General features: G+C 45.0%; 1 protein-coding gene across 2 annotated transcripts; it reads right to left on the bottom strand.

Moving 5' to 3' along the window:
• Positions 1-27,206, bottom strand: LOC119796698 (connector enhancer of kinase suppressor of ras 3-like). Of its 2 annotated transcripts, none has more exons than XM_038305356.1 (13): positions 26,757-27,206; positions 21,134-21,297; positions 17,634-17,836; positions 13,583-13,670; positions 12,888-12,929; positions 5,674-5,793; positions 5,521-5,580; positions 5,375-5,443; positions 2,908-3,054; positions 2,193-2,308; positions 1,966-2,117; positions 1,082-1,168; positions 1-793 (listed from the first exon to the last, which is right to left on the bottom strand). In XM_038305356.1, the coding sequence occupies exons 1-13, from the start codon at positions 26,806-26,808 to the stop codon at positions 495-497; spliced, it is 1,599 nt and encodes a 532-aa protein (XP_038161284.1). In that variant the 5' UTR covers positions 26,809-27,206; the 3' UTR covers positions 1-494. The 2 variants fall into 2 exon arrangements, with proteins under 2 accessions (XP_038161284.1, XP_038161285.1); XM_038305357.1 differs by lacking the exon at positions 26,757-27,206 and adding an exon at positions 26,645-26,682.
• Positions 27,207-27,636: the final 430 nt, after the last annotated feature.

Raw genomic sequence — 27,636 nt, 5'->3', positions numbered from 1 at the left:
AGTTTCAGTTTCCCTGCTTTAAACAAATGTTCTTCTCATCAGAACTAAAACATTCAAACCAATAAAGCTCCCTGAGGAACACCTCTGAGCATCACAGTCTGAAACATGAGTCCCAGAGCAGAGGTGGCAGGAAGCAGCTGATGTTCTGCTGATCCGGAGCATCGTGTTTTTTTTCGGAGGTCCGTCAGCTGGAAGACCTTCAGACCGGGCCGCTCTTCCAGCAGCAGCCAGGAAGCAGCTTTGGTTCTGGGTGCAGGAAGCACCGCCACACCATAGAGCTGCAGGACAGAACTGAAGCTTCAGGGAATAGAAACGATGAGGTCAAAGGACGGATTAGAACCCAGCAGAAACCCGTCCAGGACGTCTGAAGGCTCTGCTCCCCTCCAGCAGAACATTAAAGGTACCAACAAGGAGGAAGGCAACTCCAACCCTGCCGTGTTCCGACCCGGCGGCCATGCTGAGACTTTAAACGATGGGACCTGGATCCTTCCTCCTCAGTGACTGAGCATCCTGAGACGAGCCAGCCAGCCTCCCAGCAGAGAGCGTGACGGTTTGGACCCGGCCGGAGCCGCAGGAGCAGCCGGAGCGGCAGGTGCCTTCTTGGCGGCTGCTTCCTGGTAAGGGATGGTGGCGCTGCTGTGCAGGTCGGGGCTGACGAAGCACTGGCTGCCTCTGATGTGGTCGACGCCGCGGGCCGACGGGTGTCCTCGGTACGGCACAGGGAAGCACGGCTCCTCCTCGGTAATGGCGCTGATCCGCTCGTTGCTCATGTACCTGTGCAGGTCGTCTTTACCTGTGGAGGAGAGGAGAACGGCGAGACAACAGATTAAATGCGTGAAATATCCTGTTAAAATGGGACAGAACCAGAGGCGGTTCTGGACTGGACCGCCGGGTCACCTGATAACTACAGACCTGGAGTATATTTATTTATACTGACAATTATCTAAATTTAGAGAAAATGAATTCTCTCTTTTCGAAGTTTGAATGATTTTTTTTCCTGTGACTCCGCCCCTTTCTAATCCCAGAGTTTCTTCTTGCAGCCGGTTCTGCTCCGGGTTCAGAGTCGCTGTGTGAAGCTCACCTTTCCTTCCCTGAGTTCTGCGTTTGGAGGAAGACCCGGAAACGCCGAGGATGGAGTCCACCGGCAGCGAGATGGGCCGAGGTTTGCCTGCAAAAGGTCAACAAACAGAAGCCTTTAGGAGCAGCGCCAAGTCTGAATTCATTAACCTGACCTGATCCACACTCCAGCCTGAGGATGTTCTCCACCCCAGAACCCAAACCCAGGACTCTACGTTCTCCTCATGGATCTGAACCAGACCTGTTGGAACTGAGACCAGAAACCAGGACCCACTGAGTCTGAACAGAACGTTCAACTGAAGTTTCCTCCACCGAAAACCTAAAATGAAGAGATCAGAACCTCGTCCAACTTCCCATCAAAACGAGCTCCACTTCCTTCTTGTCGCAGAGTGGGTTCTGGTGTCCCACAGGGCTCTGATCTGAACTTGGATCAGTTCTGAACCTTCGGGCCTTGCCGTCAGGTCAGAGAGGATCAATTATTCCACATCTGGAAGCTCCAGATAACCGAGGAACGAAGAGCAGAGCTAATAGTTAGCATCTGGTTTATTGTTTGGTCCCGCCCACTTTATCACTGCCTGTGGACCTGCCCTAAAATTAGGGAATATTGGGAAAAGGTAATATTATGAGTCTCTGACATTAGCTCCACCAGATTACCCGTCTGTCCTAAGTTGCTCATTCTTGGACTTGTCCCAGCAGACTTAAAATTGTCGAATGCTGAGAAAAAGATGGTATATATGTTCTTATAAATAACATATTGCAATCTGATGGGAAACTATGGAAGCTCCGTCTGTCAACGTTTGGTTCAAGGGAAACTACAAAGTTTCTACAAACTACGGGAAAAATTTACAGACTTCTATGAAAGCCAGCAAGATGTAAAAGATTATTCACCGTGTGGAGCGGAACGCTGCCTCAGCCGGATTGGGACCGGCTGCTTGACTTCAGGAGGACCATCCTCAGCCAGGTTTCGGTGAACATCTGCATCCAGAGACGAGTTTGGCGATACGGTTTGGGTTTTCACGACTGAGGAGATGTTCTTTTCCCTGGAAGGAGGAGGAGGAGGTGGTTTAGAGTCAGAGACGGAGAGACAGAAGAAAACGGGGAAATGTGAGACTCACAGAGGGACGTATGGAGCTGCTGGAGGAGGAGGGATGTAGAGATCCAAGATGGAGGTCCTCCCTGGAGCTTCTGTGGGTTGTGGAGATCTGTAGAAACCCGGAGGGCCCTGAGATGTCTGAAAAAAGGAAATGTAACATGGATGAAACTAAACAGGTCCAAATCTGTTCCTGCTGATGTTTCCTTAGATGTTCTGAAGGATCCAAACATTCTGCTGGTTCCCTCCTCCAGAACTGAGCTGCAGGGAGCAAAATCAGAGGCCAGATTCTGAAGGTTCATCTGGCTTTTAAAGTAAACCTGATATGATTCAGTTTCAGTGTTTTACTCTGAAAGTCCAGCTCTGCCGTGACTTCCTGTTAGTCCCTGGTTTCCGTGGTTTGCTCGAATGAGCCTGAAGAACACTGGAACAATGAAGGAAAGAAAGGTCGGGCAAACCCTGACCTTCAGGAGCCATTAAAGACGTTTATCTCCTTCAAACAGTCACATCCTGGACCTGAGCCGCCCGTCTCACCCATGAGTCATCTTCCAAACGCGTCACACCATTTCCTGCTGCGATTCTTTCAGGCACAAGGAGGAAAGAAAAACATCTCCATTGTTCTAGAAACGCACAAACAGACTGAAACCTGAAGCAGCTTCACTGAAGCATCTGGGGATCTTTCTTCATCAGCAGAGGGGCGGGGGCTGTTCAGCCGCCGGGTTTCGTGCTTCGGACCTCACCTGTACGAGCGGCGGTCTCCAGCGCAGGTTTTTGAGCGGAGCGGCTGCTATTCCAGATGTTCCTGACGGCCTCTTCTTCAGAACCAGGGTGATGCTTCCAGACTCCGCCCTCATCTTCTCCACCAAGTATTTGAGCTGCCAGCCCACCTGGACCAATCACAGAGCAGAATCATTTAGTATAATGATACTGCATGAATATGAATGTTTATATAATAAAAGCCAACATATTCTGCCGGCAGGTTTCTACATTTGAAGTTAATTTAGGCGTTAATAAACTGTTTCAGAGGTTCTGTTCTACGCTAATGCATGATTATGAATGTTTGTGACTTTAGACTAATGCTACGTTCACACCGGACGCAGCAAAAGCAGCAAAATCGCGTCTGCTGCTTCATTTTTGCTGATTGTACCAGTTAGTTCTGACGCGCGGCTGAAGCAGCTTTGCTGCTCTGGCTGCGCGGTGCAAAAGTGTGTCTGACGCGCGTTGGGCGGAGCTTCACTATCCTTTCTCTGCCTTGCAGCTATATTTGCTGTGATCAGTGGGAATAAAGTAGTTTTAATATGTTTTTAAGTGAGAAAATCCACCTGAAAACTTAATCAGTGCCGTCAGTTCATCCAGATTATCATCCTGCCTTCCAATATTATTTCTGTCGGAGCCGCTCAGACCCCCACATACCAGCGGTGCGCCGACAGTAGGAATCCCTTCATCAGCAGCCTCTGGCCGGGTCTGGCCGTCAATCAGCAAAAATTCAATTTTTCCATCTCGAGCAGCAGCGCGTTTGCGGCGCGTCAGATGCTTAAACGCTCCCGACGCGCTGCTTCAGCTGCTCAGACGCGCTGCGCCTGCTGCTCTAAACGCGCCGCGGGACTTTTTGCTGCGCCTTGACGAGCGTCAACCATTGACTTTGCATGTAAACTCGCCGCTTCTGCCGCGCCAGCTGCACCCGGTGTGAACGCAGCATAAGTCGATGGTCGATGCGCATCAAGGCGCGTCTAGAGAAGCTGGAGCATCTGAGGCGCTTCAGTATGGAGGATAAAAAGTGCCAAAATTAAATAAATAAATACAGCATTAAATAAATAATTAAATGTGTCAATAATTAATTGAATGTGTAATTCATTAAATAAATAATATATAAATGTGTCATTAATTTAATAAATTACGTCTTCATTTTATTAAAAATATATCTAATTATTTCAGCGTGCATTTAATTATTTCATGGTCCTGTGTCGCAGTGCATCGAAACCATTAAAAGAATCTGTCAAACTCACCCATCAATGTTAGGGGGCGGGGTTAACGCGAATCGAGTCTCTGTTTTACCCCTTGCTCACACTGGCTCCGGTGCGGTTACCGAGCCGACGGAGACCGCAACTCCCGCACACCCCCTCTCACACCGCCCTTTTGTCTACGGTGCGGTGCTGCTGTGCTGCTCCAGCAACAGGTCCGGGGATTTAACAGAAGTTCACTTGAGTTCACGTAACTTCACGCGATAACACGGCCCAAATAAGGATATTTGCGAGAGCTTGTTGCGGAGGGCTCCGGCACGCCGCAAGGATAGCTTTCTTGCGGAATTTTCTGCAGCGCCGGAGTGTCTCGGTAACCGCAGCCGGACAGCTCAGCAGCCGGTGAGAGAGGTTTACGTCTTTTTAATGACTTGGAATCACTGCGGCGCCGCACCCACCGCACCGCAACGGTAAGACCGGAGTCGGTGTGAGCCGGGGGTGAGCCTGGGGTAATCGATTTGCTTCGCCTTAATGTGCAGGGTGACCAATCAGGTGTTAGATAACCGCCCCCTAACTTTGATGGGTGAGTTTGACAGATTCTTTTAATGGTTTCGATGCACTGCGACACAGGACCATGAAATAATTAAATGCACACTGAAATAATTATATATATTTTTTTCAATAAAATGAAGACGTATTTTATGAAATTAATGACACATTTATATATTTAATTCCTTATTTATTTAATGAATTACACATTTAATTGTTTATCGCTGTATTTATTTATTTAATTGTGGCACTTTATATTAGTGACGTGGTTTTAATTAATGAATGACACGTTTATTTATTTAATTCCACATTTAATTAATTATTGACACATTTAATTATTTATTTAATGCTGTATTTATTTATTTAATTTTGGCACTTTTTATCCTCCATACTGAAGCGCCTCTTATGCTCCTGCTTCTCTAGACGCGCCTTGATGCGTATCGACCATTGACTTTGCATGTAAACTGCTGCCTGCGGTCTGAACGTAGCATTAGTCTAAAGTCATAAAAATTCATATTCATGCAGCAGCGTAGAACAGAACCTCAGAGTCTGGATCAGAACCGGAACAGAATCTGTTGCTTTTCTTAACAGACGTGTATCGATAGTTTTGGGATAAAGCTCCTGAACATGATGCAGAAGTTCTGCTGCATCTCCTCCAGGTTCTGCTCCCACCATGCTGCTCCCGTGGGTTTGGACTCACCACAGTCTGCTTGTTGACCTGGATGACTTCATCTCCAGCGTGGATCCTCTGGGTTTTATCTGCAGGAGACTGAACGGAGGCAGAACCACGACATGTCAGAGTTTCACAGCGGTTCTGGTTCTGACAGGATTTTCCAGCGGACTCACGTTCTCTGTGGTTCCTGTGATGACGTGGAGTCCATCGTAGGTGGATTTGATGTAGATTCCCTGGAAGATCAAAGAACGGCGAAGATTTGAGGTTCTGCTTTGTGAATGTGTTCCTCAGTGAGCGGAGCAGGAACCTCCCTGATCAGAACTCACCAGTCCTTCTCCAGGCTTCACGTCGGTGATGAGGACCTCCTCCAGGCAGGACGTCTCCGCCGTTGAGGGGACGGCGGCGGCCTGGACGGTCTTCTCACAGACGGCGTTCAGAGCCTGAGACTGAAACATGGCAGAAGGTAATAATAATAATAATAATAATAATAGATTTTATTTGTAACGCACCTTACATTTCAAAGAAATCTCAAAGTGCTACAGAGACCAAAAGAAGAAAAAAAAAAAGACAAAGACAAAAATAATAACAATAGTAAAAAAAAAAAAAAAAAAACTGTAGGGCTTACAGCAATACATCCTACATCGAGCGGCACCAAAAACCAACAATTACCAAAAAATAATAATAATAGTAATAATAAATAGTAATAATAAAAAATAAAGAATTAATTGTAGGGCCCACAGCAACACATCTCGCACCAAGTGGTACCAAAACCAACAATTGAAACCAACAATAAAAACCACAATTTAAAACAAAACTTACAGTTCTAAAAAGGCCTGTTTAAAAAGGTGAGTCTTAAGACCTTTTTTAAAGGCCTCCAAACCTTGTGGGGCTCTCAGGGACTCTGGAAGGGCATTCCAGAGCCGTGGAGCTACTGCCTGAAAAGCCCTATCCCCCATAGTGGCAAGTTTGGTCTTAGGTTGATGCAGGCAGTAAAAGGAGGTGGAGGAACGAAGCCTACGAGAAGTAGCGTGCGATGAGAGGAGTTCACTGAGATAGGCAGGAGCAACTCCATGGATGCATTGATAGGTAAGCAGACAGAGTTTATAATGTATTCTATGTTTGATCGGTAGCCAATGAAGTGAATTAAGAACAGAAGTGATATGGTCGAATTTGCGCCTCCTCATCAGGACCCGGGCAGCACAGTTCTGAATGTACTGGAGCTTTTGCAGGTTTTTACCAGAGGTCCCAAAGAGGAGGGCATTACAGTAGTCCAACCTTGATGAGATAAAGGCATTGATCAACCTCTCAGCATCCGGTTGGGAGAGGGAAGGGCGGAGTCTGGCAATGTTTTTGAGATGGAGGAAGGAGACTTTAGAAAGATGACGGATGTGGGAGTTGAAAGTGAGGTTAGAGTCAATCCTAACTCCAAGGTTTGTGACGGTGGTGGAAAAGGGAATGTTAAGACCAAATATTGAAATACTACTGAGATTAGAGGACTGAGTTTGATGAGGGGTGCCAAGAAGGATGACATCAGTTTTATTACTGTTAAGTTGAAGAGAGTTGGCAGTCATCCATGCCTTTATCTCCTCTAAGCAAAGCTGAAGTGAAGATGGAAGAACTGTAGGAGAAGTGGAGTCCATTTTCATATACAGTTGTGTATCATCAGCATAGCAGTGAAAGGAAACCTTGTGTTTATTGATTATGTGACCTAGGGGGAGCATATAGATGGAGAAGAGGGTTGGCCCAAGGACTGACCCTTGTGGAACTCCACAAGTCACAGTATGAGTTGAAGATTTAGACTGACCCAAGGAAACATATTCAGTTCTATTGGTGAGATATGAATGAAACCATTAAGTGCTGTACCCGAAAGTCCAATTTCTGACTGTAGCCTGTTGAGAAGGATGGTGTGATTCACTGTGTCAAATGCAGCCGACAGATCAAGGAGGAGGAGAAGAGATGGTGAGCCCTGGTCCGCAGTCATGAGAAGGTCGTTCATTACGCGAACCAGAGCTGTCTCTGTACTGTGAGCGGAACGGAAGCCAGACTGAAACTTTTCGTAGAAGTTATGGATGTGAAGATGTTGATGAAGTTGGGCTGCCACAACTTTTTCCAGAACTTTGGATATAAACGGTAAATTTGAAACAGGTCTGTAATGGGCAAGAATATTGGGGTCAAGTGAGGGTTTTTTCAGATAAGGGTGGATGACTGCAGTTTTAAGAGATGGGGGAACCTGACTGGCCCGCAAAGACTGATTAATTATGGTTGTGATTAATGGGCAAATGGCTGTAATATTAGACTTAAGTAATGCTGTGGGGAGAGGGTCTAGCACGCAGGTGGAAGTATTCATGCTTTTTACGATCTTCTCCACGTCTGACTGGGTGACATCGGAGAAAGCTGAAAATGTATTACTTTGCGTGGGGAGAGGTATAACAATTTGAGACTCAGCTGTTATAGGGAGAGCAGACTGGATTTATGCCACCTTATTAATGAAAAAGTCCATGAATCTATTGCAATGATCTATACTGGTATCAGCATGCGTGTATGTGGAAGGTTTGACCAGAGAGTTTATGTCAGAGAATAACTGTTTGGAATTCCCACGGCTGTTCGAGATTTTTAGGGAGAAGTAATGGGATCTTGCTGCCGTGAGTGCTTTGGAATATGTCTTTTGGTGTTTGCGATAGGCTTGTTTGTGGACCACCAAGCCACTGGAGATAAACTGCCGCTCCAGGGCACGACCTGCAGTTTTCATTGTACGGAGTTCAGATGTAAACCATGGGGCTGATCTGGAGAAGGTAACTGTCCGAGTTTTAACCGGTGCATGAGTATCAAGAATACTGCGAAGACTGGAATTATAGTGGTTGACATAATCATTGACAGAGGTGAATTTCGTAGTTAGTAAGATATCCTGAATATCCTGGTTGAAAAGGGTCAGATCTATTGTCTTTAAACTTCTGAATTGAATTTGACGTTTTGTTTGCATATATGTCTTTGTTAATGGCAAAGTCAAGGAAATTAATTTATGATCAGACACCCCCAAGTCTTCAACTTGCAGATTGGAAATGGGGGCGTTGTCCGTGATTACCAAATCCAAAGTGTGACCTCTTGTGTGTGTAGGTACTGAAACGTGTTGTGTGAGATGTAGACAGTCCAAGAGTTCGAGAAATTCTGCAGCAGGGCGGTTATTAGACGAGTGAACATGAATATTGAAGTCCCCCAGGATAAGCGTATTATGGGATGTAGCACAAAGTGAAGTCAGGAGATCTTGCAGTTCCATAATGAATCCAGTGTTGAGTTTTGGTGGGCGGTAAATGAGGAGTATCAAAATTGTCTCATTTTGCAATTTACAATTAAAAAGAAGGCTCTCAAATGTAGTCAGCTCCGGTAATGGGAGGGGGGTTATAGGTAGATCCCTGCGATGGAAAACGGCCAACCCTCCACCACGGCCAGTGGTCCTAGCTTTCTCCAGATATGTATAACCTGGTGGACAAGCTTCATTTAGTGCCATATATGAACTAGGTTTGTGCCAGGTTTCAGTAAGGCATAATATGTCCACTTTTTTATCACATATGTGATCAAAAATAAAAGTGGTTTTATTGCAGAGTGATTGAGTATTGAATAGTTCTATTTTTAATTCGGAGTTGGGCTTAGCCTTTGGGAAGGTCCGAAGTAGACGAAAATCCACCCCGCGTCTTCCCTGTCGCCGCTGCTTTCCTATATTGTCTCTTGTGTTGGTCGTCTTCCGATGACGTAACCAATGACGTGTTGAATGTGCGCCACGAGAATGTAGCCGGTGGATGTAGTATGGGCCGGTGATGAAGCTAGACAAATCTTGTCGGTGTTCGTGGTGTAATGACAGACCATGGGAAGAGTGGGGTCGATGGCGGTTCAGCCTCTGAGACCAGGGGCCAGCCGGAGCGGTGTGGAGATGCCGTGCGCACGCAGAGTGGGGGTGCAGGGGGGCCAACGGTGCCATCCTCGGCTTAAGCCAGGAAGACGCGCTGCTCCTGGACTCCAATGACCCCGTCCCGCTGATGCCCTCGTTCAATCCAGTCGCAGGAAGAGCACAAAAATGAAGGTGAGGATGTTGCAAGGCAGTGTAGTGTGTATAATAAGAGAATACCTGTAAGTTATCGTTGATGCTCCTGTTCGGGGTAGAGTCGCCGTGAAGGTAGCTTACTTCTGATGAAAGGTTTAGCGGGCCTGGACACTGGTGGATGTCCCCAGATAGAAGCAAGCAAGCGGCGATGATGAAAGCGATAGTTTGCCGTGGTTTTAATGCAGTTTTGGATTGAGATGATGTCGGGCTGAGGAGTTGCGGATAGACGAATGTGGTGGCCAAGACATGCCTGCCAAATCCAAAGTGCTTGAGGGCTTGCCTTATTTTTGTTTTATTTGAAAATGACAGATCAGTCCCATATAAATAAGAGTCCGCTTGTGATCGACCGTTGTCAGAAAGATTGAGATTACTCATCAGTATTGTGTATATAAAGAAAGCCGCAAGTACTCCTATCAAACCAGGCGCCGCCATCTTTCAAGAAGGTCAAACCTTCTACCAGCAGAACCAGAGGAATTTGACCCAGATCCAGTTCAGGTCTGGACCTGGAGGTGACTTTGACCTGCTAGAGACCAACCTGCTCCTAACTAAACCCAGGAGCTCAGAACCATCGCCTAGCATCAACTGTACACAACAAGGTGCGAGAGGAAGGGGCGGAGCTTCTACAGAACGTCCTTTAAAGCCTGTAAACCTGAAACACGGAGGGGGCTCCGTCATGGTCGGGTTGCCTCCCTATGGAGTGAATTTATTTTTTGTATTGTTGCAGAAAACATTGTGGAAATTGAAATTAGACAAAACATCTACTCAATTTGAGGGTAAATACACTTAATTTAAGACATTTTTACATATTTCTAGATAGTTTTTGCAGTTTTCCAAATTTTATTTGAGTATTTCTTTTTTTTTTATTGTACCTTTTCTTTTTTTTTTCTCTCAAATTCTATATATTTTTCCCATTTTGTCCTTGTCTCCCACTTCATCCAGAACTGGGTCTTCAGACCCAGTTCTTTAGACCAGGGTCTATGGAGTCCTGGTCCTCCTCCTGGCGGGACGTGCCTGGAACCCCTCAGAGGGAGGCGCCTATCAGATAAAGATGTCTGATCCTCCTCAGCTGACTCCTCTGGATGTGGAGGAGAAGCAGCTCCCTGATGACCGAGCTCCTCCCTGCAGAGGAAGCTTGGATCCAGGATCTGGTTCTTTGGGTTCTGATCCAGATTAATGACCACAGGTGAGGGTAGGAAGGTAGAGCGAGCGCTAAATCAGAGCTTTACTCCTATAAACAGGAGCCCAGGATACTGGAACTCCTCTAATGGAGGCAGGAGGTCTGCTGCAGCCTGAAGGGGAGCCGCCTTTAGAAACATGGCCTCGGACTTCCAAACTTATTCTTTAAATTGTTTTTGTTTTTTTAACAAATTGTAATCTTTTCAAATTGTGTTTCACAGATCAGATTCTCTTCACTTTAAGTAACAAAAATGATCAAGCTTGAAAAATTAAATGAAATTCCAACTTTCATAAATGCAAATAAAAATTTAAAGTGGATCATTTCAATCAGTGGTCATCCTAACTGTCAATCATTCTGGTGATGCGTCCTACGTGCTCCTCCCCATTTCACTGACCGCTGCTGAGTCGGACATGGTGGAAAAAACTGCAAATGTTCTTTATGGAAAGTCAGCTTGTATAAACGACGCAAACGCAGCGTGCACGAGCCCGTTTCTCCTCGTGCACGACTCACACGCGTTTAATAGGCGTTCGCTCTCTGGACCAGGTACAGGGCAGTGCATGTGCATTTATTTTATTTTATTTTTAAGCGGAGAGGGCTGATTCTTTTCAAAGATTCACCAAAATCTTCCACTATACCTTTAAGAAACAGTAAAGTTAAGTTTTTATTAAAGTGTGTTCTTTGTTCTTAACAACAATGGAAGAGAATTTCCTGCTCAGTTACAGAAGGAAACCTGAAGACTATCAATAAAAAAAAAGAGGTTCCTGAAAAAAACATGTCGTCTGGAGACGCCAACCTCCCATCAGATGCTGATTTTCTCTCTTTCAGGAACGACTGAATCATCATTTAAAGGTACACTATGCAACCAGTGTTGATTTTCCAGCGAGGCTCCCTCCAGAGGGCGAAAGTAAAAGTGCACTGTCGTAAATATGCACAGCTGTTCTCCTGGTTTCTCCGTCAAGCCAGGCGCGGTTGTTTTGAGCTTAGCAGCGAATGACTAACGCTGCGTTCACACTGGATGTAGCTGGCGCGACAGAAGCAGCGAGTTTACATGCAAAGGTCCCGCGGCGCGTTTTGAGCTGCAGGCGCAGCATGTCTGAGCTATGGCAAGCCATACTGAGCGGCTGCAGCAGCGCATCGGGTGAGAGACAGGGAGAGAGACACAGCGCTGATGATCACTGCTCTTAAAAAGTTTATTGACGCCTAAATTAACTTAAAATGCAGAAATCTGCCGGCAGAATATGCAGTTTGGATTATTTAGATGAAAAACACCTACCAGCTGCTGCGGTGAACCGCTGCTGATGAAGGGATCCCTACTGTCGGCGCATCCCTGGTATGTGGGGGTCTGAGCGGCTCCGACAGAAAAAATATTGAAGGCAGGATAATAATCTGAATGAACTGACTGCACTGATTACGTTTTCAGGTGTATTTTCTCACTTAAACACATATTAAAACTACTTTATTCCCACTGATCACAGCAAATATAGCTGCAAGGCAGAGAAAGGATAGTGAAGCTCCGCCCAACGCGCCTCAGACACACTTTTGCAGCCAGAGCAGCAAAACTGCTTCAGCCCCGCGTCAGTACTAACTGGTACAAGCAGCAAAAATGAAGCAGCAGACGCGATTTTGCTGCTTTTGCTGCGTGAACGTAGCATAACTGCACAAAGATCGCCACTGTGCTAGCAACGAGAATGCTTTTAACTGGGGGGTGTAGCAGTTCTCGCCGTAAAGCAAGACTGACTCTCACGAGACTTCTGAGCCTGTGGGTGCGGGTCGGTGCTCCTGCAGTTGCAAGTGCGGTATTTCCCCCACAGACCACCAGGGCGGCCGAGAATACCTTTGTTCAACCTGAAATGACTCATTTAGTCATCCATAACGTTATGGAACACATTAATTAACTGAAAAATGTTGCATAGTGTCCCTTTAAAGGAACATCTTCCACAGCTGCATCCAGGAGGTTTGTGCTGCAGTACATCTGCTGACAGACAGGGGGCAGACTGATCCGTCCTCCTAATCCACAACCAACCGCAAAGCAAATCCAGAAGAACCCTCTCTGGTTCTGAGCCCAGTTTCTCTGAGCTTCACCTCTGGATCACAGAAAAGCTGCGGCCGTTTCCGCAAGGTGAAGGTTCCTGTTCTCAGGGAACGTCCTGCAGGAAGCGTTATCTAAGACAGGAAGCGGACATTCCAGGCCTGAACAAACAATTCATTCAGGAAAAGGAAGAGCGTGCGCTTCGACTCAGGAGCAGACAGGAGAAGGTTTTACTCACCACCTCCAGAATCTTCTCCTCCATCTCGTACATGGTGCAGTCCTGCAGTCAGAGAAACATCCATCAGACTAACAAACAATCCCAGAACTGTTCTAACAGAACCAGAAATCACCAGGGAGGGAGATGACCCTGCAGGAGTTTATCTCCTCTGACTGTTTTCTCTGGAGCGCAGGAAGCTCACAGATGCAGTTTTTAGGACATGGTGAGGAGGAGCAGCCGTCAGCAGCCACAGAACTCTCCTTCTCCAAAGCTGGAAATGTTGGAGGTTGGCAGGAGGAAGAGGAGCAAATTGTCGTTGGGAAAATAAATATTTGAGAAATAACAGCCTTTAGGAGAGTGAAAGCAGAAGGCGGAGACACGGAGGGCTCTTCCCGCGGTTGGAAAAATAACAGCTGGCTGTAAACGGGCTGACAGGATGATTGCATGACGGCGCAGGCCGGAGACGCCTCCCAGATGTCTGCAGAGACATGCAGGGAGGCGACGCGGAGCAGTAAATATCCAAACCGCCGCTGGGAGAGGGGAGGGGGGTGGAAAGCTGCTTCAAACTGAACGCTGGAGCAGCGGGAATAAAGCATGCGGAGAAGCAAACATCACGGGGTCAAATCTAAGACCTTTCCTGTTTACACAGCTTTCATCATCAGCTGCTGTAAACAGAAGCCGTCTGCTGCGTGTTCAGGGCGGCGGACATCACTGACCTTCTGCACGGTGGAGGTCAGCTCAAGGCACAGCTGGATGATCCTTCCTCGGGTGGACGTGAAGTCGCCGGAGCCCGTCAGAGGAGACCTGAAAAACAAGATCCGTGTCATAACGACAGTTCATCTCCGGATAAATCACTTCAACTGCCACCAAAACACCCCAATCTGTGTCTAAAATAACCGATGACTGATGAGGTCTGAGTGGTTCCATGAGGAACGTTCAGAGACTCTTAAACATTCCTGAACATGTCAGGCAGCCTGAATATCTCCTTCAGCCACCAAAGATCTGCACACGTTCAGGATCTGAACATTTCATGGCTTTAATCAAGAGAAAAACACTCTGATGCCTGCCTGTTCTAAGAACGAATCACTTCATGTGTTTAGTAAAGAACCAGTTTATGTATTTACCAAAAATCATTTCAATTCAAAGACGAATCGTTTTGTGCATTTAGAGAAGAATCATTTTGTGCATTTAGAGAAGAATCATTTCGCTTACATTTAGAGAAGAATCATTTCTCTTGCATTTGGAGAAGAATCGTTTCGTGCATTTAGAGAAGAATCGTTTTGCTTACATTTAGAGAAGAATCGTTTCTCTTGCATTTAGAGAAGAATCGTTTCGTGCATTTGGAGAAGAATCGTTTCGTGCATTTGGAGAAGAATCATTTCGTTCATTTGGAGAAGAATCGTTTTGTGTATTGAGAGAAGAATCGTTTTGTGCATTTAGAGAAGAATCGTTTCTCTTGCATTTAGAGAAGAATCGTTTCTTTTGCATTTGGAGAAGAATCGTTTCTCTTGCATTTGGAGAAGAATCGTTTCTCTTGCATTTGGAGAAGAATCGTTTCGTGCATTTGGAGAAGAATCGTTTCGTGCATTTGGAGAAGAATCGTTTCGTGCATTTGGAGAAGAATCGTTTCGTGCATTTGGAGAAGAATCGTTTCGTGCATTTGGAGAAGAATCGTTTCGTGCATTTGGAGAAGAATCGTTTTGTGCATTGAGAGAAGAATCGTTTCGTGCACTTAGAGAAGAATTGTTTCGTGCATTTAGAGAAGAATCGTTTCGTGCATTTAGAGAAGAATCGTTTCGTGCATTTGGAGAAGAATCGTTTTGTGCATTTGGAGAAGAATCGTTTCGTGCATTTAGAGAAGAATCGTTTCGTGCATTTAGAGAAGAATCGTTTCTCTTGCATTTGGAGAAGAATCGTTTCGTGCATTTGGAGAAGAATCGTTTCGTGCATTTGGAGAAGAATCGTTTCGTGCATTTGGAGAAGAATCGTTTTGTGCATTGAGAGAAGAATCGTTTCGTGCACTTAGAGAAGAATTGTTTCGTGCATTTAGAGAAGAATCGTTTCGTGCATTTAGAGAAGAATCGTTTCGTGCATTTGGAGAAGAATCGTTTTGTGCATTTGGAGAAGAATCGTTTCGTGCATTTAGAGAAGAATCGTTTCGTGCATTTAGAGAAGAATCGTTTCTCTTGCATTTGGAGAAGAATCGTTTCGTGCATTTGGAGAAGAATCGTTTCGTGCATTTGGAGAAGAATCGTTTCGTGCATTTGGAGAAGAATCGTTTCGTGCATTTGGAGAAGAATCGTTTTGTGCATTGAGAGAAGAATCGTTTCGTGCATTAGGAGAAGAATCGTTTCGTGCATTTAGAGAAGAATCATTTCGTGCATTTAGAGAAGAATCGTTTTGTGCATTTGGAGAAGAATCATTTTGTGCATTTAGAGAAGAATCGTTTCTCTTGCATTTGGAGAAGAATCGTTTCGTGCATTTGGAGAAGAATCGTTTCGTGCATTTGGAGAAGAATCGTTTTGTGCATTGAGAGAAGAATCGTTTCGTGCATTTGGAGAAGAATCGTTTCGTGCATTTGGAGAAGAATCGTTTTGTGCATTTAGATAAGAATCGTTTTGTGCATTTGGAGAAGAATCGTTTCGTGCATTTGGAGAAGAATCATTTTGTGCATTTAGAGAAGAATCGTTTTGTGCATTTAGAGAAGAATCGTTTCATGCATTTAGAGAAGAATCGTTTCTCTTGCATTTAGAGAAGAATCATTTCTCTTGCATTTAGAGAAGAATCGTTTCTCTTGCATTTAGAGAAGAATCATTCCTGTATTAAACATTTAGTGCATTAAAAGAATCCGTTTAAGATACTGGGCTAAAATTATGAGTGAAATGGTGAAAATTGTTCATATTAATTTACATGGATCCTTGATGTCTGGCGAGTGCCTGTCTGCAAACAGCAGCCAACAAAAAACTGTTCTATATCTTAACCTTTGCTGCCAGAAAAAATATTCATCTGCAGACGGTCAGAGACAGAAAATTCCTTCTGTCTGCGGTTGGTGTAAAATTATTTTTGAACTAATCCCTTTGGAATATCTAACCAATGTCATACATCACAGCAAAGACCAGTTTTACAGAGTATTCGCCCATTTTTGGACTATATTGGACTGGGAATCTCCTCCACTCTATTAGAGGACTAGCTATGAGCCTGAAGAGTATATTTAATTCTATTCAGTTTATTTCTATAGCTCCAATTCACATCATGTCATCTCAGGTCACTTTATAGATCTAGATCAACCAGATCATCCAGTCAGATTGATTCAAAGTTTTCTATCTAAGGAAAACCAGCTGATTGCATCGACTCATTGACTCTTCAGCAATCCCTCACACTAAGCATGCTTGTAGCGACAGTGGAGAGGAAAAACTCCCTTTGAACAGGAAGAAACCTCCAGCAGAACCAGGCTCAGTGTGAGCGGCCATCTGCTGAGGCCCACTGGGGTTCAAGGAGACAGAAGCAGACATAGAAAAAGAAGCATAGATACAAAAGGCAACTGTCAACCAGCTCCACAGGCGGCCCCGTCCAGGAAACACACAGCCAGGCAGACGAGCTCCGAGCCAGCTCCCATGTCAGAGGATGAAGAGAGCACATCCAGTTAGTCACAGTCAGAGAAACAGGACTACACTGGAAAACAGGCCAAGCTCCAACATCTAGAATGTTAATTTGTCGTGTATGTTTTGTATCTGTTCTGTTCCGTATCTTATATGATAGATACTGTCTGTTGAAACACAGAAAATGCAATATAAAAAGATGTTTTCAGTCGTCAGGTTTCACCTGCAGCTCAATACAGATAAAACACCTGAACACCTGGCAGGTGGCTCTGCAGATGATCTAACACGTCGCTGAAACAGCAGCAGCTGCAGAGACTCAGGAATGTAATTTACCTGAGAGTCCAGCTGCAGGTGGCCTCCTCACCTGGGAGGGAAGCAGAAGAGCAGCAGAGAAACGCGTCTGGTTGAAGCTTTGTCTGACAGTCAGAGGAACACATGTTGATGTTTCCTTACTGGTTTTAAACCAGCAGCGTCATCTGGGTTTCATGACTGGGATGTTTGGGAGATTCCTCCAGAAGAAAACAAGCCGTCACCATGACAACCGGCCCATATCAGTCAGATGTTTGTGTTTCTGTGTAAACTGTTGCTGTCGACCGACTCGTCGTCTCGGCTGCAGGGATCCGGTTTTACTCTGAGGCCTCGGAGGAAACCGATTGGATCAAACTTCTAACCAGAAGCTAACCAGGTCATACGGATCCGCCACCCAGCCGGACCTCGCAGGATCCGAAACATCGGACCTTTCCCGCTGGTTCTTACAGATGATGAGGGGGCGGTAATATGTCAGAAACTATCGGACAATTTCAACGAGCATTTAAAGCTCCAATGTTTCGGGATTTCAGGGATTTACCGACAGAAACGTCATCAAGCTTTATGTTTGCGTTACCTTAGAAACCGCTGTTTATAATGACATAGCAGTGGGGGGGGGGCGTTTCAACGAGATTGCAGCAGTCAATCTGCAAAGGTAACGTGTCCCCGTGGCGCTAAGGAGCCACAGCAGGAGCTCAGGAGGAGAACCGAGGAGCACAGCGTAGGATCGGAGAAGCCTGAAGCGTTGAAGGCGGCGGAGACGCTACGACCGACCCAGGAAGTAACTAGAGACAGTAGAAGCAGGATGCTGAAGGTGATGGAGAGTCTAAAGCTGACTAAGGTGTGTCCTCTATAGTTTCACCTGTCCAACCAGGCCAGCAGGCTCTTGGCGGCGGCAATCAGCTCCACCACGGCGCTCAGGAACTCGTTGGAGGGCTGATGGGAGCTCTTGCTCTGGTAGGCCGGGTTCTTCCTGCGCTGCGCCACGGCGCTGCTCAGGTTGTGATGCGCCGTCCTCATTTTACCCACCAGGGTCTTCAGACAGTCGGACTCCACGCCGTGGTTCTGTTGGGAAACAAGGACAGGTGACCGGCTTGGAGACAGCTGATTGGACGGACAGTGGCGGCCTAATCAGGAGGTTTGTTTTTGTTCCAATTAAAGCCGAACGTTGGGCAGAAACGGCGGATGTCGTGAACGGTCCGATCTTCTCACTGCGTAGACCTTCTGATGAGGTCCACCCGCTTCTGAACGCTTCAGGTGTTCTGATGGTCCGACGGACTGAAAAAGTCCAGCGGAGCAGCAGGAACATCAGGACAGCCTGAAGCTTCCAGGATGGAGGTCCAGTGACGTGCAGAGGGGTGGGGGGCCTCTCCGACGGCAGGGAGGGGCCCCATCTGTTTCCTGCTGGCCGAGTCCAACAGGAAATCCATGTGGAACGCACGCAGCAGACCTCTGATTGTTTCAGGTCCGATGTGACAGAAACCTAACGGGCTCAGAACCAGACGCTGGGTTAGACCGGACCTTTTCAGAAAAAAAAAACCCTGATAACTGGAAAACAATCAGACATATCTCTGTTGTTCTGCATTTATCCAGCACTGGCTCCGCCCCCCTGACATGAATGCGATAAAAAAAAAACAAAAGATAATTTTTCTGTACGAGGGTTGCACAATCTGTTTAGAAAATGATGTCTACCTGCCGCGTTTCTACCTGGAAACTAAACATAGGGAGAACAGCAAGGCCAACGGAGGGCTAAAAGGGACAAAATTTAATAAACCAATGTGCCATTAAATAATTAAATTTATAATTAAAGTCATTTCTTAATAAATTCACGTAAGTATACGTTTCATCTCATTATTTCCATCTTTATTTAGTTAGAATTTTATTGCAACTTATTATAAAATAACTGAAAGTGTCAACTTTATTTATTAAAACTCAATGGGCGGGACTAGTGAGGCTTCCAGAGAAACCCTGATGTCTGATTGGTTGATTCTCCCCGAGCAAAAAAAAAGTCTTCCTGCTTTTCTTTTACTCTAAATTCAATATTATCACCAAAAAGGAAATAAATTATTTTAAAAAAACATGTTGAAATATATTAACCGCACAGATTTATTTGTAAAAATGAGCCGATATTTATTATTTTAGAAGGAACGTTTAATTATTAATGGACTATTTTTATTTTATATTATTTCACCATAGATTTATTTGTTTAATTTCCTCCCTAAAGGCACCTGAACCTGAGTGATGTAGAGCAGAACAAGCTTTGGATGAAGACGGCAGAAAAACCTGAATGATGACTAATAGAATAACGTTCGTTACCGGAAAGATCCCTGAGTGGGAGGTTTACTCTCATGAGAGGCGGCGCGCTGAGGGACGTTCTTGTTATCATAAACCGTAGGAATTTATCTGAAGCAAACATCCCTCTAACTAAAGTTCAACCAAAGCATCTCGTCCTAAAACAGATAAACATGTTAAAGGTTCCTCAGATCAACACGTTGCTGCAGCTTCAGCTGTAAACAGACAAGTTTACTCAGTAAATAAATCCTCCCTCACAGATCAGCTACAGCTGATTCTAGACACACAGATCTAGAGTTTTAAAGGGTGTGGGGTTATTACAATAACTTAGAAAATATTTTTTTTTAATAATTAATTGAAAAGATGTAATAAAATGTTTTAGCAGAATTCAAATAAAGAAACTTTTATTTTTTTAATTCTCACTTCATTGGAGAAAATGACAGAAATGTGCTTAAAGCCTTTAGGAGAAAAAAATAGAGTTTAAAACATTTTATCAGATGAAAAAAGAGAAAATCAGATGAAGTTTATTTTAAATGTCACTAATTTGTTTTCCTTCAGTCCTAAACTTAAGAGATTTTTATGGAGTGAATTTATTTCCATTATTGTTGAAAGCAAAAGACGCATTCTGTAAATAGAAATTTGAAAAAAATATTTAATCCTGAAAAAAAAAAAATGGAAAAAATCAAAACTTTCAATCCCAAAAAAAATAATAATAAAGTTCAGAGAATAAATTTGCTGTTTTCTCAGATTGTATTATTTCTAATTACTTAAGTGCAATTTAGCAACAGAATAAAAAATAGATAAAAATCTGAGAAATTAAAACTTTGAAAATTATTATTTTTTAAATGTTAAAAAAAAAACAGCAAGAAATTTTTTTTATTATTTCCATTTACAGAACATGATCTTTGCATGGAGCAGTAACAGAACAAAATTCATTTTCATCTTTCCCTACAAATACTAATAAAATATTAAAACAAGGTAAATTTTCACATTTCAGTGCAACTTTAAATTAATTTTTTTTTTTTTTGTTTAAGTCGTAGGAAAGCGGCCGTTCCAACCGTTGCATTTCAGAATTCTCCCGACTTTACGCGAGTGAATAAAGTGAATGTGATTGGTCGATTATCAAGGGGGCGGGATTATTGTGGTGGAAGGTTTACAAGCAAGTTTGGTTGTGGCCAGTTTGTGGGAAGCATCTTGCTAACCAGTTAGCAACTTAGTGCTAGCAGGTTCCCAATGGGAAATTCCATTGGGACCAAGTAGCACTAAATTGGTGACTTAGAAACGACGCTGTCAAGGAACGCTATGGACAGCGGAAACATGCAAGAGGAGGAGAGTTTAGTGTCGGAGGTCGTGGATGAGTCTCCTCCGTTCTCCATTTTTTATTTAGAGGAGGAAAGCGGGGACGAAGATGTTGTGGAAGAGGACGCCAGGGCGGCAGAAGCTTGGTTTGGTGTAGAAGGCTTCCAGCCGTCCATGTTTGAGCCCTTGCCTCGCAACGCTGCCAGTTCTGGTAGCTCTACGCCTGCCGAAGACACAGACGTCCATCCCCGTGAACACTGGGACGCAACTCAATGGGAAAGGAAAGGATTCTGGTTTCAACCGTTGCGTATATTAGCTGCGACACATGAATCAAGATGCTATGACTGAAAACATTTGATTGACAGATGACCGTTGATATATGATTGGATGAATTTAGGTGTTCAGGCTGACGTAGAACTAACTGGCCTGAAGAAGATAATGGAAAAAAAAAACTGATTTTAAGACAGGATTTTTTTTAAATAGAAATTTTCAAACTTTTGCGACGATATGGTCTGATAAAGATAACATTTATATTCATGTTTAAACCAGAATGATTTGACATTTAAATCTGATTATCATATGACTTTAAAGGGGATCTGGGCTAAAGCCCCCGGTGCTTTCGCAGCCTAAAAACGGCCCAAAGCTTTGATGCTGTTTATTTCCTCATTAAAAGGTAACGGAGGATCAACTGGATCAGAACTCTGCTGATTCTCAGCTCTTCCACCATCCTCATCTTCATCCTCATCTTCATCACACACACACGGTACCAACCAGAGAGCAGAGCAGGTCCACAGCCTCCAGAAGCAGCTCCTGGTGTCCGACCCGCGCCATGCCCAGCGCCAGCAGCTCCTGGTGGCTCATCCTCAGCAGCTTCTCGCCGTCCACCTGCTGCTGCTGGAAGGACGGGATGTACTGCTGCAGACAGTCGTCCAGACCTGAGACAGAGGAGACACGGAGCTTTAAGACAGCAGAACCACCTGGAGCAGGAGGTCCAAACCTCTGAACGATGAGTTCTGAGGATTTGATGTTCCCCGATCCGGATTCTGACTGAAACCAAACAGAGTTTCTCTTTCTGATCCACTTCAGCTCTGGGAGCAAACCGCTACAGAGTCAATATTAACCCCATCATGCCCCGCCCAACAGAACCAGGGCCAACCTGGACCCAAACCATCATTCAACACATTTTTAATGTGGTTTTTTGCTGGTTCCTTTACTTCAAAGCTGCTCCAGGCCTAAACAACAAGGTTTAAAACCCATTGGTACCTTTACCCATATAAGGACTTCCTCTCATTCTAGTTCATCCAATCTCTGTCCAACCTTCAGCAATACCAGGAGAGCTTCATGCATGAGAATAGGGCTGAAACAGTTAACTGGATTAATTGATTATTGAAATAATCGTCAACTAATTTAGTAATCGAGGTGGTTCTACCTTTCTTATACCTGATCTAAAATACTTTATTTATTCTGAGCGATTTTCTGAATTTCTGCTGCTATAGGCTTAGACTGCTGGAGGACTGGATGATCTGGTTAAATTGTAAAACGACCTGAGATGACATGATGTGAATTGGAGCTATAGAAATAAACTGAATTTAATTTAATTAATCGTTAACTGGAGTATAGAGATTGTAAAATATGCCATTAGCTGACAGAGCGACCCACTTAGAGCAGGAATTGTAAACAAGATTTAAAAAAAAAATTGTAAACATTTTGCATTTAAGATTAAAAAACATTTGCATCTATTAAGCTGCTCTATCAGATTTCATTTCGTTAAAATCCTCTTTAAGGAACCTTCGGCCGTCCAATTATTAATTGATAAATCGGAAAAATATTCAACAGATTAATGGATTTGCTAAATAATCGTTAGTTGCAGCTCTAGACTGGAATGTTTCTGGAATAACTCCTGCTGTTTTCCTGCTTCCTGCTGCAGGAGAAGAATCACGAGGATCCAGAACCAGAACAGGGTGGAGCTAAAGACCCAACAGCAGCTCCCACCCTGAGCCTGACACTGGGGGTCCGGGTTCTGAGCGGGTAATGACTGTTGGACCTGCCCAGAACCTTCTGTTCCTGCAGCAGAACCGGACCTTAGAGCTCGGTCCGGTCCGGCCGACAGAGACCGGAGGCTGGCCCATAAACCCGCTTTGACTGGTTCTGCCATCCATCCAGAACCCGATGATCCAGCTGTTCTGTCTCTCAGGGAGACGCCGGCTGGTTCTGTGGCGCCGTTCTGAGCCCGACCCTAAACTCTGACCTCTGACCCCGTATGCAGCGGGGATCAATAAAGCTCCAGAAAGAGTTCCCAGATCCTCCTGTTCTGACCCATGAGACCCGGATCCGCTCGGATCAACAGAACCACCCAAACGGCATCAGAACCGCAGCTTAAACACCAGAAAGCAGAACCAGAACTGGTCTGAGTCAACATCCAGCAGCCGCTCAGCTGGAGGCCGACCGGCGCCAAATGGTTCCACCGGGTCGCTGCTGTGAGAACAACTGGTCCGATCGTTAAAGCGGGTCAACAGATGGTCGACCGGGATTCCCTGCAGACCGACTGGGAGGGGAACCGGCCCGTTCTGACCCCGCCTCCTTCCTGCAGAGTCTGACCTTCAGGTTCAAACTGACCCAGTTAGACGGTTCTGGTAGAACCCGGTTTTTCTATCAATACAGTCAATTGATTCAGAAAAAGAAAAGTTCTGCAGAATTTTGAAAACAATTTGAATGAATATAAAACGACACCAGAACCAGAACAGAACCACCGTTTCATCTCGGATCAGAACCATTTCCAGTCCAGACGTTTCTAATCAGCTGCTTGTTTTCCTCAAAGTTCTGAAAAACCCAGAAGTTCGTCTGCAGAGGAGGAACCGGTGGAACCGGTTCTGACTCCTTGAAGCTCAGGTCCAGATCCCAGAACCAGAACCCACCAAGAACCACTGGAGGAAAACTGAGCAGAAATTCACAGAATATTCCGGTTTCTGGACCAGAACCGGTAGCAGGTTCTAACTGTAGAACCTGTTTAATGAACCGGAAGAAAGCGACTAGAACCGAAACAAGCAGAACATCTGTCACCAGCGGACCCCTCCGGGTCCAGAACATTCTGGCTGGTTCTGTTGGGCTGCAGAGGCCTGATCCATTTGGTTCTGGACGTCTCTGGGCCGCAGGTTCCTGTGGGATGTTCTGTCGGTACTGATAGGATCCGGGTCTGGAGGAACTTGAACTGAAACTTTCCGTTTCTACAAGGATGGATCCGTATTCTGTGTTTGGATCAGAACCAGCAGGACAAACACCAGAACCACCTGATCTGATTGAAACCAGTGTTTGTTTATGGAGCAGGTCGGCACCGCACCGCTGAACGCAGACCCGATCCACTGAACCCTCCCATTTGGGTCCAGGAGGTGGTTCTACTGTTCCAGTAAACGGGTCGGAGCAGAACGGGTCGTTTGAAGGTTTCTGATCCGCCCTGAGGGCTATTTATAGCTCCAACAGAACCATCGGCGGGCCGGGCCCTGTCCAGGAGGAAGCAGGATTTCCTCCAGACCCGAACCAACAGGAACCGACCCGCTTCGGTCCGGATCATGTCTGGTTTCTCTGGGAGGTCGGCTGATCGAAGGGATCAACCATCAGAACCACTGGTTCGTTTAGTTTCGGGTCAGAACCAGAACTGGCAGGTCGCAGCTGGTTCCGCTCCCTCCTGATGGAGTTTCTGTAACGGCGGCGCCGTGCCTCCGGGGCGTTAAACCTGTCGGGTCATCAGCTGAGGTGTTCCTGCACCTGTCAGGGAACCAGAAGAATGCGGACCCGTCTGAACATGTCGGAGCTTCAGCGCCAGCAGCTCTTCCAGTTCCACGTCGGGAACAGCGGATCTAGCTCCGCTGTTCTAGGATGTTCTGTTGATCCGTGGGTCCGGTTGGATCTGGTGAACTGGAAAGTGACCTGAGATGACATGATGTGAATTGGAGCTATAGAAATTTCTATTTGCTATAGTTTTTTTTCTCAACTTATGGGACAAAAAGGACCCCATAATAAACAGATGCTACAAAAAACTTTATTACCAAACCAACATAAACATTAACGATGGATGGTATGGAGTTCAATCCTCCACCTTTTTTTTTTTTTAACAATTTTTAAAATCAAATTTGAAAATGTTTAATCTGTAAAATAAAAATGAAAATAAATAAATAAATAAAAAATCTAAAGAATCTGAAAAATAAAAAAGTTGAAAAAGCAAAATATGAGAAAAACCTTTTGAAAGGTAATTTAAAATCTCTTCTTTGATTAAACAGTTTTTAATTTCCATTTCCGGATGGCATTTTTTTCTTTTTTTTTATGTGTTTACTTGCAATAAAATGGAACAAAATTAACTCCATTCTATCCACTTTTAAACTTTAGTTTACTTTGTTAATACATTGTTGTTGTTTTTTTGTTTAAATTATGACCTGTTTGTTTACCTTCTGTTTTTTTTATTTTATTTCCATTTATAAACCACGTTCTTTTCTTGCAACAATAATGGATCAACATTCCCTCCATAGAGCAGCAGACGGAGGAAGCAGCCTCACATCAGCTTCACCAATCGTCCCATTAAGGAGCAGCAATATCGGCCCAAAGCCGGCCAGCTGGCAGCTTCTGTAGGCTCTAATTCAGTTCAATTCAATTCTATTCAGTTTATTTCTATAGCTCCAATTCACATCATGTCATCTCAGGTCACTTTCCAGTTCACCAGATCATCCAGTCAGATTGATTCAAAGTTTTCTATCTAAGGAAAACCAGCTGATTGCATCGACTCATTGACTCTTCAGCAATCCCTCACACTAAGCATGCTTGTAGCGACAGTGGAGAGGAAAAACTCCCTTTGAACAGGAAGAAACCTCCAGCAGAACCAGGCTCAGTGTGAGCGGCCATCTGCTGAGGCCCACTGGGGTTCAAGGAGACAGAAGCAGACATAGAAAAAGAAGCATAGATACAAAAGGCAACTTTAAAAGGCCCCTTATTTAAAGAAAACATATTAAATATACCTAATGCAGATACATTTATATATATGTAGTCACTCTACATGGATACTCTAAAATTAAACATTTTTATCAAAAATATTTTATTTCTAAGTCTGGATTTTATTATAGAAAAAAATGGTGAAAATTCTTCAAGCAACACAGTCAGTTTAATTCATTTTTTTCCAGCATCATAATCAAATGTACATTTCTTATAATAAATCTAACTTGTTATTATGAAGGAGCTCCTCACTTCCTGTTGGTTGGACCAATAGAAACGCTCGACTCTGAAGGTGGGCGGAACATGGCTGGACTAGATGTTTTAGGAGAAACGCAGCATCATTAGAATTTGAATATCTGCTCAGTTTGTGAAGAATTAAAAATAAAAACAGCTGGAGTGGACCGGTCCCACAGCTGGACCTGGAGTCTCCTTCCAGACGGGCCTGTTAGCCGCTGCTCAGAACTTCTGGTTCCACCCTGAAAACTTCTGCAGGTCATTTGTGTTTTTCAGCATCCAAATAAGATGCAAAGCTGAGAGCCACAGCAGGAGGCTCAGCCTGAACACGTCCCTGCAGAAAGGTCCGGAAACGACCGGAACCACTTCCTCCACCGGCCCAAAAGCTTCCAGAACACAGCTGGAGGTCCAGATCCGAAAGCTGAAGGAGGAATGGGCACCAGGCAGCGGTTCTTTGGGGTCAACTAAGATCAGCCACCACAGGTTCTGAACTCATTGGATCAGAACCGTCTGTGTCCAAAACCAGAGCGAGCAGAAGAGCTGCCATGGTTCTGCAGAACAGGGAGACTGCCAGAACCTCCCAGAACCTCCCAAAACCTCCCAGAACCCTCCAGAACCTCCCAGGGTTGGTTTCCTCCTTGTAGAAAGGGCTTTAAGTGTTGGGAGAATGAACTGGGAGGATTACTGGAAGAACTGGATTTTAGTCTGGGAACTATTCCAGCCTGAATGGACGGTGAGAAACAGACAGCGGTCCGAGACGGGCAGGAACCATAGGGTCCATTTGGTTCTCCCTCTTCAGAACCAGCAGAATCGGTGACATTCATACTGTGGTAGAAAATATTAGTTCTTCTGGACTCCAACCTTCAGCAGATGTTCTGGTTCTGATGGATTATCAGTGTTCTCACTCTGCTCTGATGAGCAGAACCTGATTGGTACCAATAATAATGCAACGCCTCCTTAAAGGTCCGAGTCCAAAGTAAAAACCAACAGAACCAGAACAACCAAGAGGTAGAACCTCCTTTGACCCAAACCAGAACCACTAAACTCAGTCTCACTATTTGGCAGCCTCACCTCTCATCCAGTCCTCCACCTGTTTATCATACAGTCTCACTATTTGGCAGCCTCACCTCTCATCCAGTCCTCCACCTGTTTATCATACAGTCTCACTATTTGGCAGCCTCACCTCTCATCCAGTCCTCCACCTGCTGCGGGCTCCACCCGCTGACCGCCTCCATGACTTCCTGAGCAGGTCTGCTGAACCAGGCAGGATCAGGCAGGGTTCAGACCTTCTACTCTGACATCTTCTGCTCCAAATCCACTCCAGAAATTTCCACTTAGAGTCCGGATATTAAAAGCAGTCCTGTGGAGGTTCGTGGAGCCGCTCCAGTCGATGTTTCTCCTTTTCAAACAGTCTAAACTTCAGATAAAAGTTCAGGTAAAGTTCAGGTGAACTGGGTCAGAACTTTTCCCGCCGCTCCGGGACCATAAAGCCCATTAAACTGTGAGTAGAGGTTGTGGGTTCGGAGGGAAAGTCCATCAACGGTTTGCTCAGAGGTTGGAGCAGCAATCAGCAGCAATCAGCCCCTCCGCTCCGCTGCTGCCCGTCCTAATGCTCACCCAGCCGCGCGCTGATTGGGTGTCACCTTACAGCGAGTAGACACGCCCCTTTGCTCTTTCCTCTAGTCACGTGACACCCATCGATCCCACTCAGTTGTTCGATGTAAACAAACCATTTTGTACCACTTCTGTTAAACCCTGTTTAGTTTTTGGGTTTTCTGAAGGATTTTTGTTCTAAACAAAAAAAAAAATCTTCTAAAATGCCGCTTTACTCTTTGATCACTCTGGTTTTACTTTATTTTCCGTTTCTGTTTTTTCTCCACACCTGGACCCAGACCTCAGTCCACATCTCCCCAGTTGATCCCGGTTCGGGTTCTGACTGGTCTCCCCACCTTCATCAAACCTGAACTGAAGCAGATTGGAGCAGAAACACTGCCATCTGCTGGCAGAAACAGCAGCTGCAGTTCAACATGCCATGATCTGCTTATCTGTTCTCCATTTTTCGC

This window comes from Cyprinodon tularosa, unplaced genomic scaffold (assembly GCF_016077235.1).
Source record: "Cyprinodon tularosa strain WSP-4 unplaced genomic scaffold, ASM1607723v1 ctg557, whole genome shotgun sequence".
NCBI classification, from domain to species: domain Eukaryota; kingdom Metazoa; phylum Chordata; class Actinopteri; order Cyprinodontiformes; family Cyprinodontidae; genus Cyprinodon; species Cyprinodon tularosa.
This window is presented reverse-complemented; position numbering and strand designations above follow the sequence as displayed.

Coding starts and splice junctions, on each gene's coding strand:
- LOC119796698 (XM_038305356.1), bottom strand. CDS start 26,808: ATGGAGGCGGTCAGCGGGTGGAGCCCGCAGCAGGTGGAGGACTGGATG. Junction 12,930..13,582: donor TGACCTCCACCGTGCAGAAG/GTCAGTGATGTC, acceptor CTCTGACTGCAG/GACTGCACCATGTACGAGAT. Junction 5,581..5,673: donor TGAAGCCTGGAGAAGGACTG/GTGAGTTCTGAT, acceptor TTGATCTTCCAG/GGAATCTACATCAAATCCAC.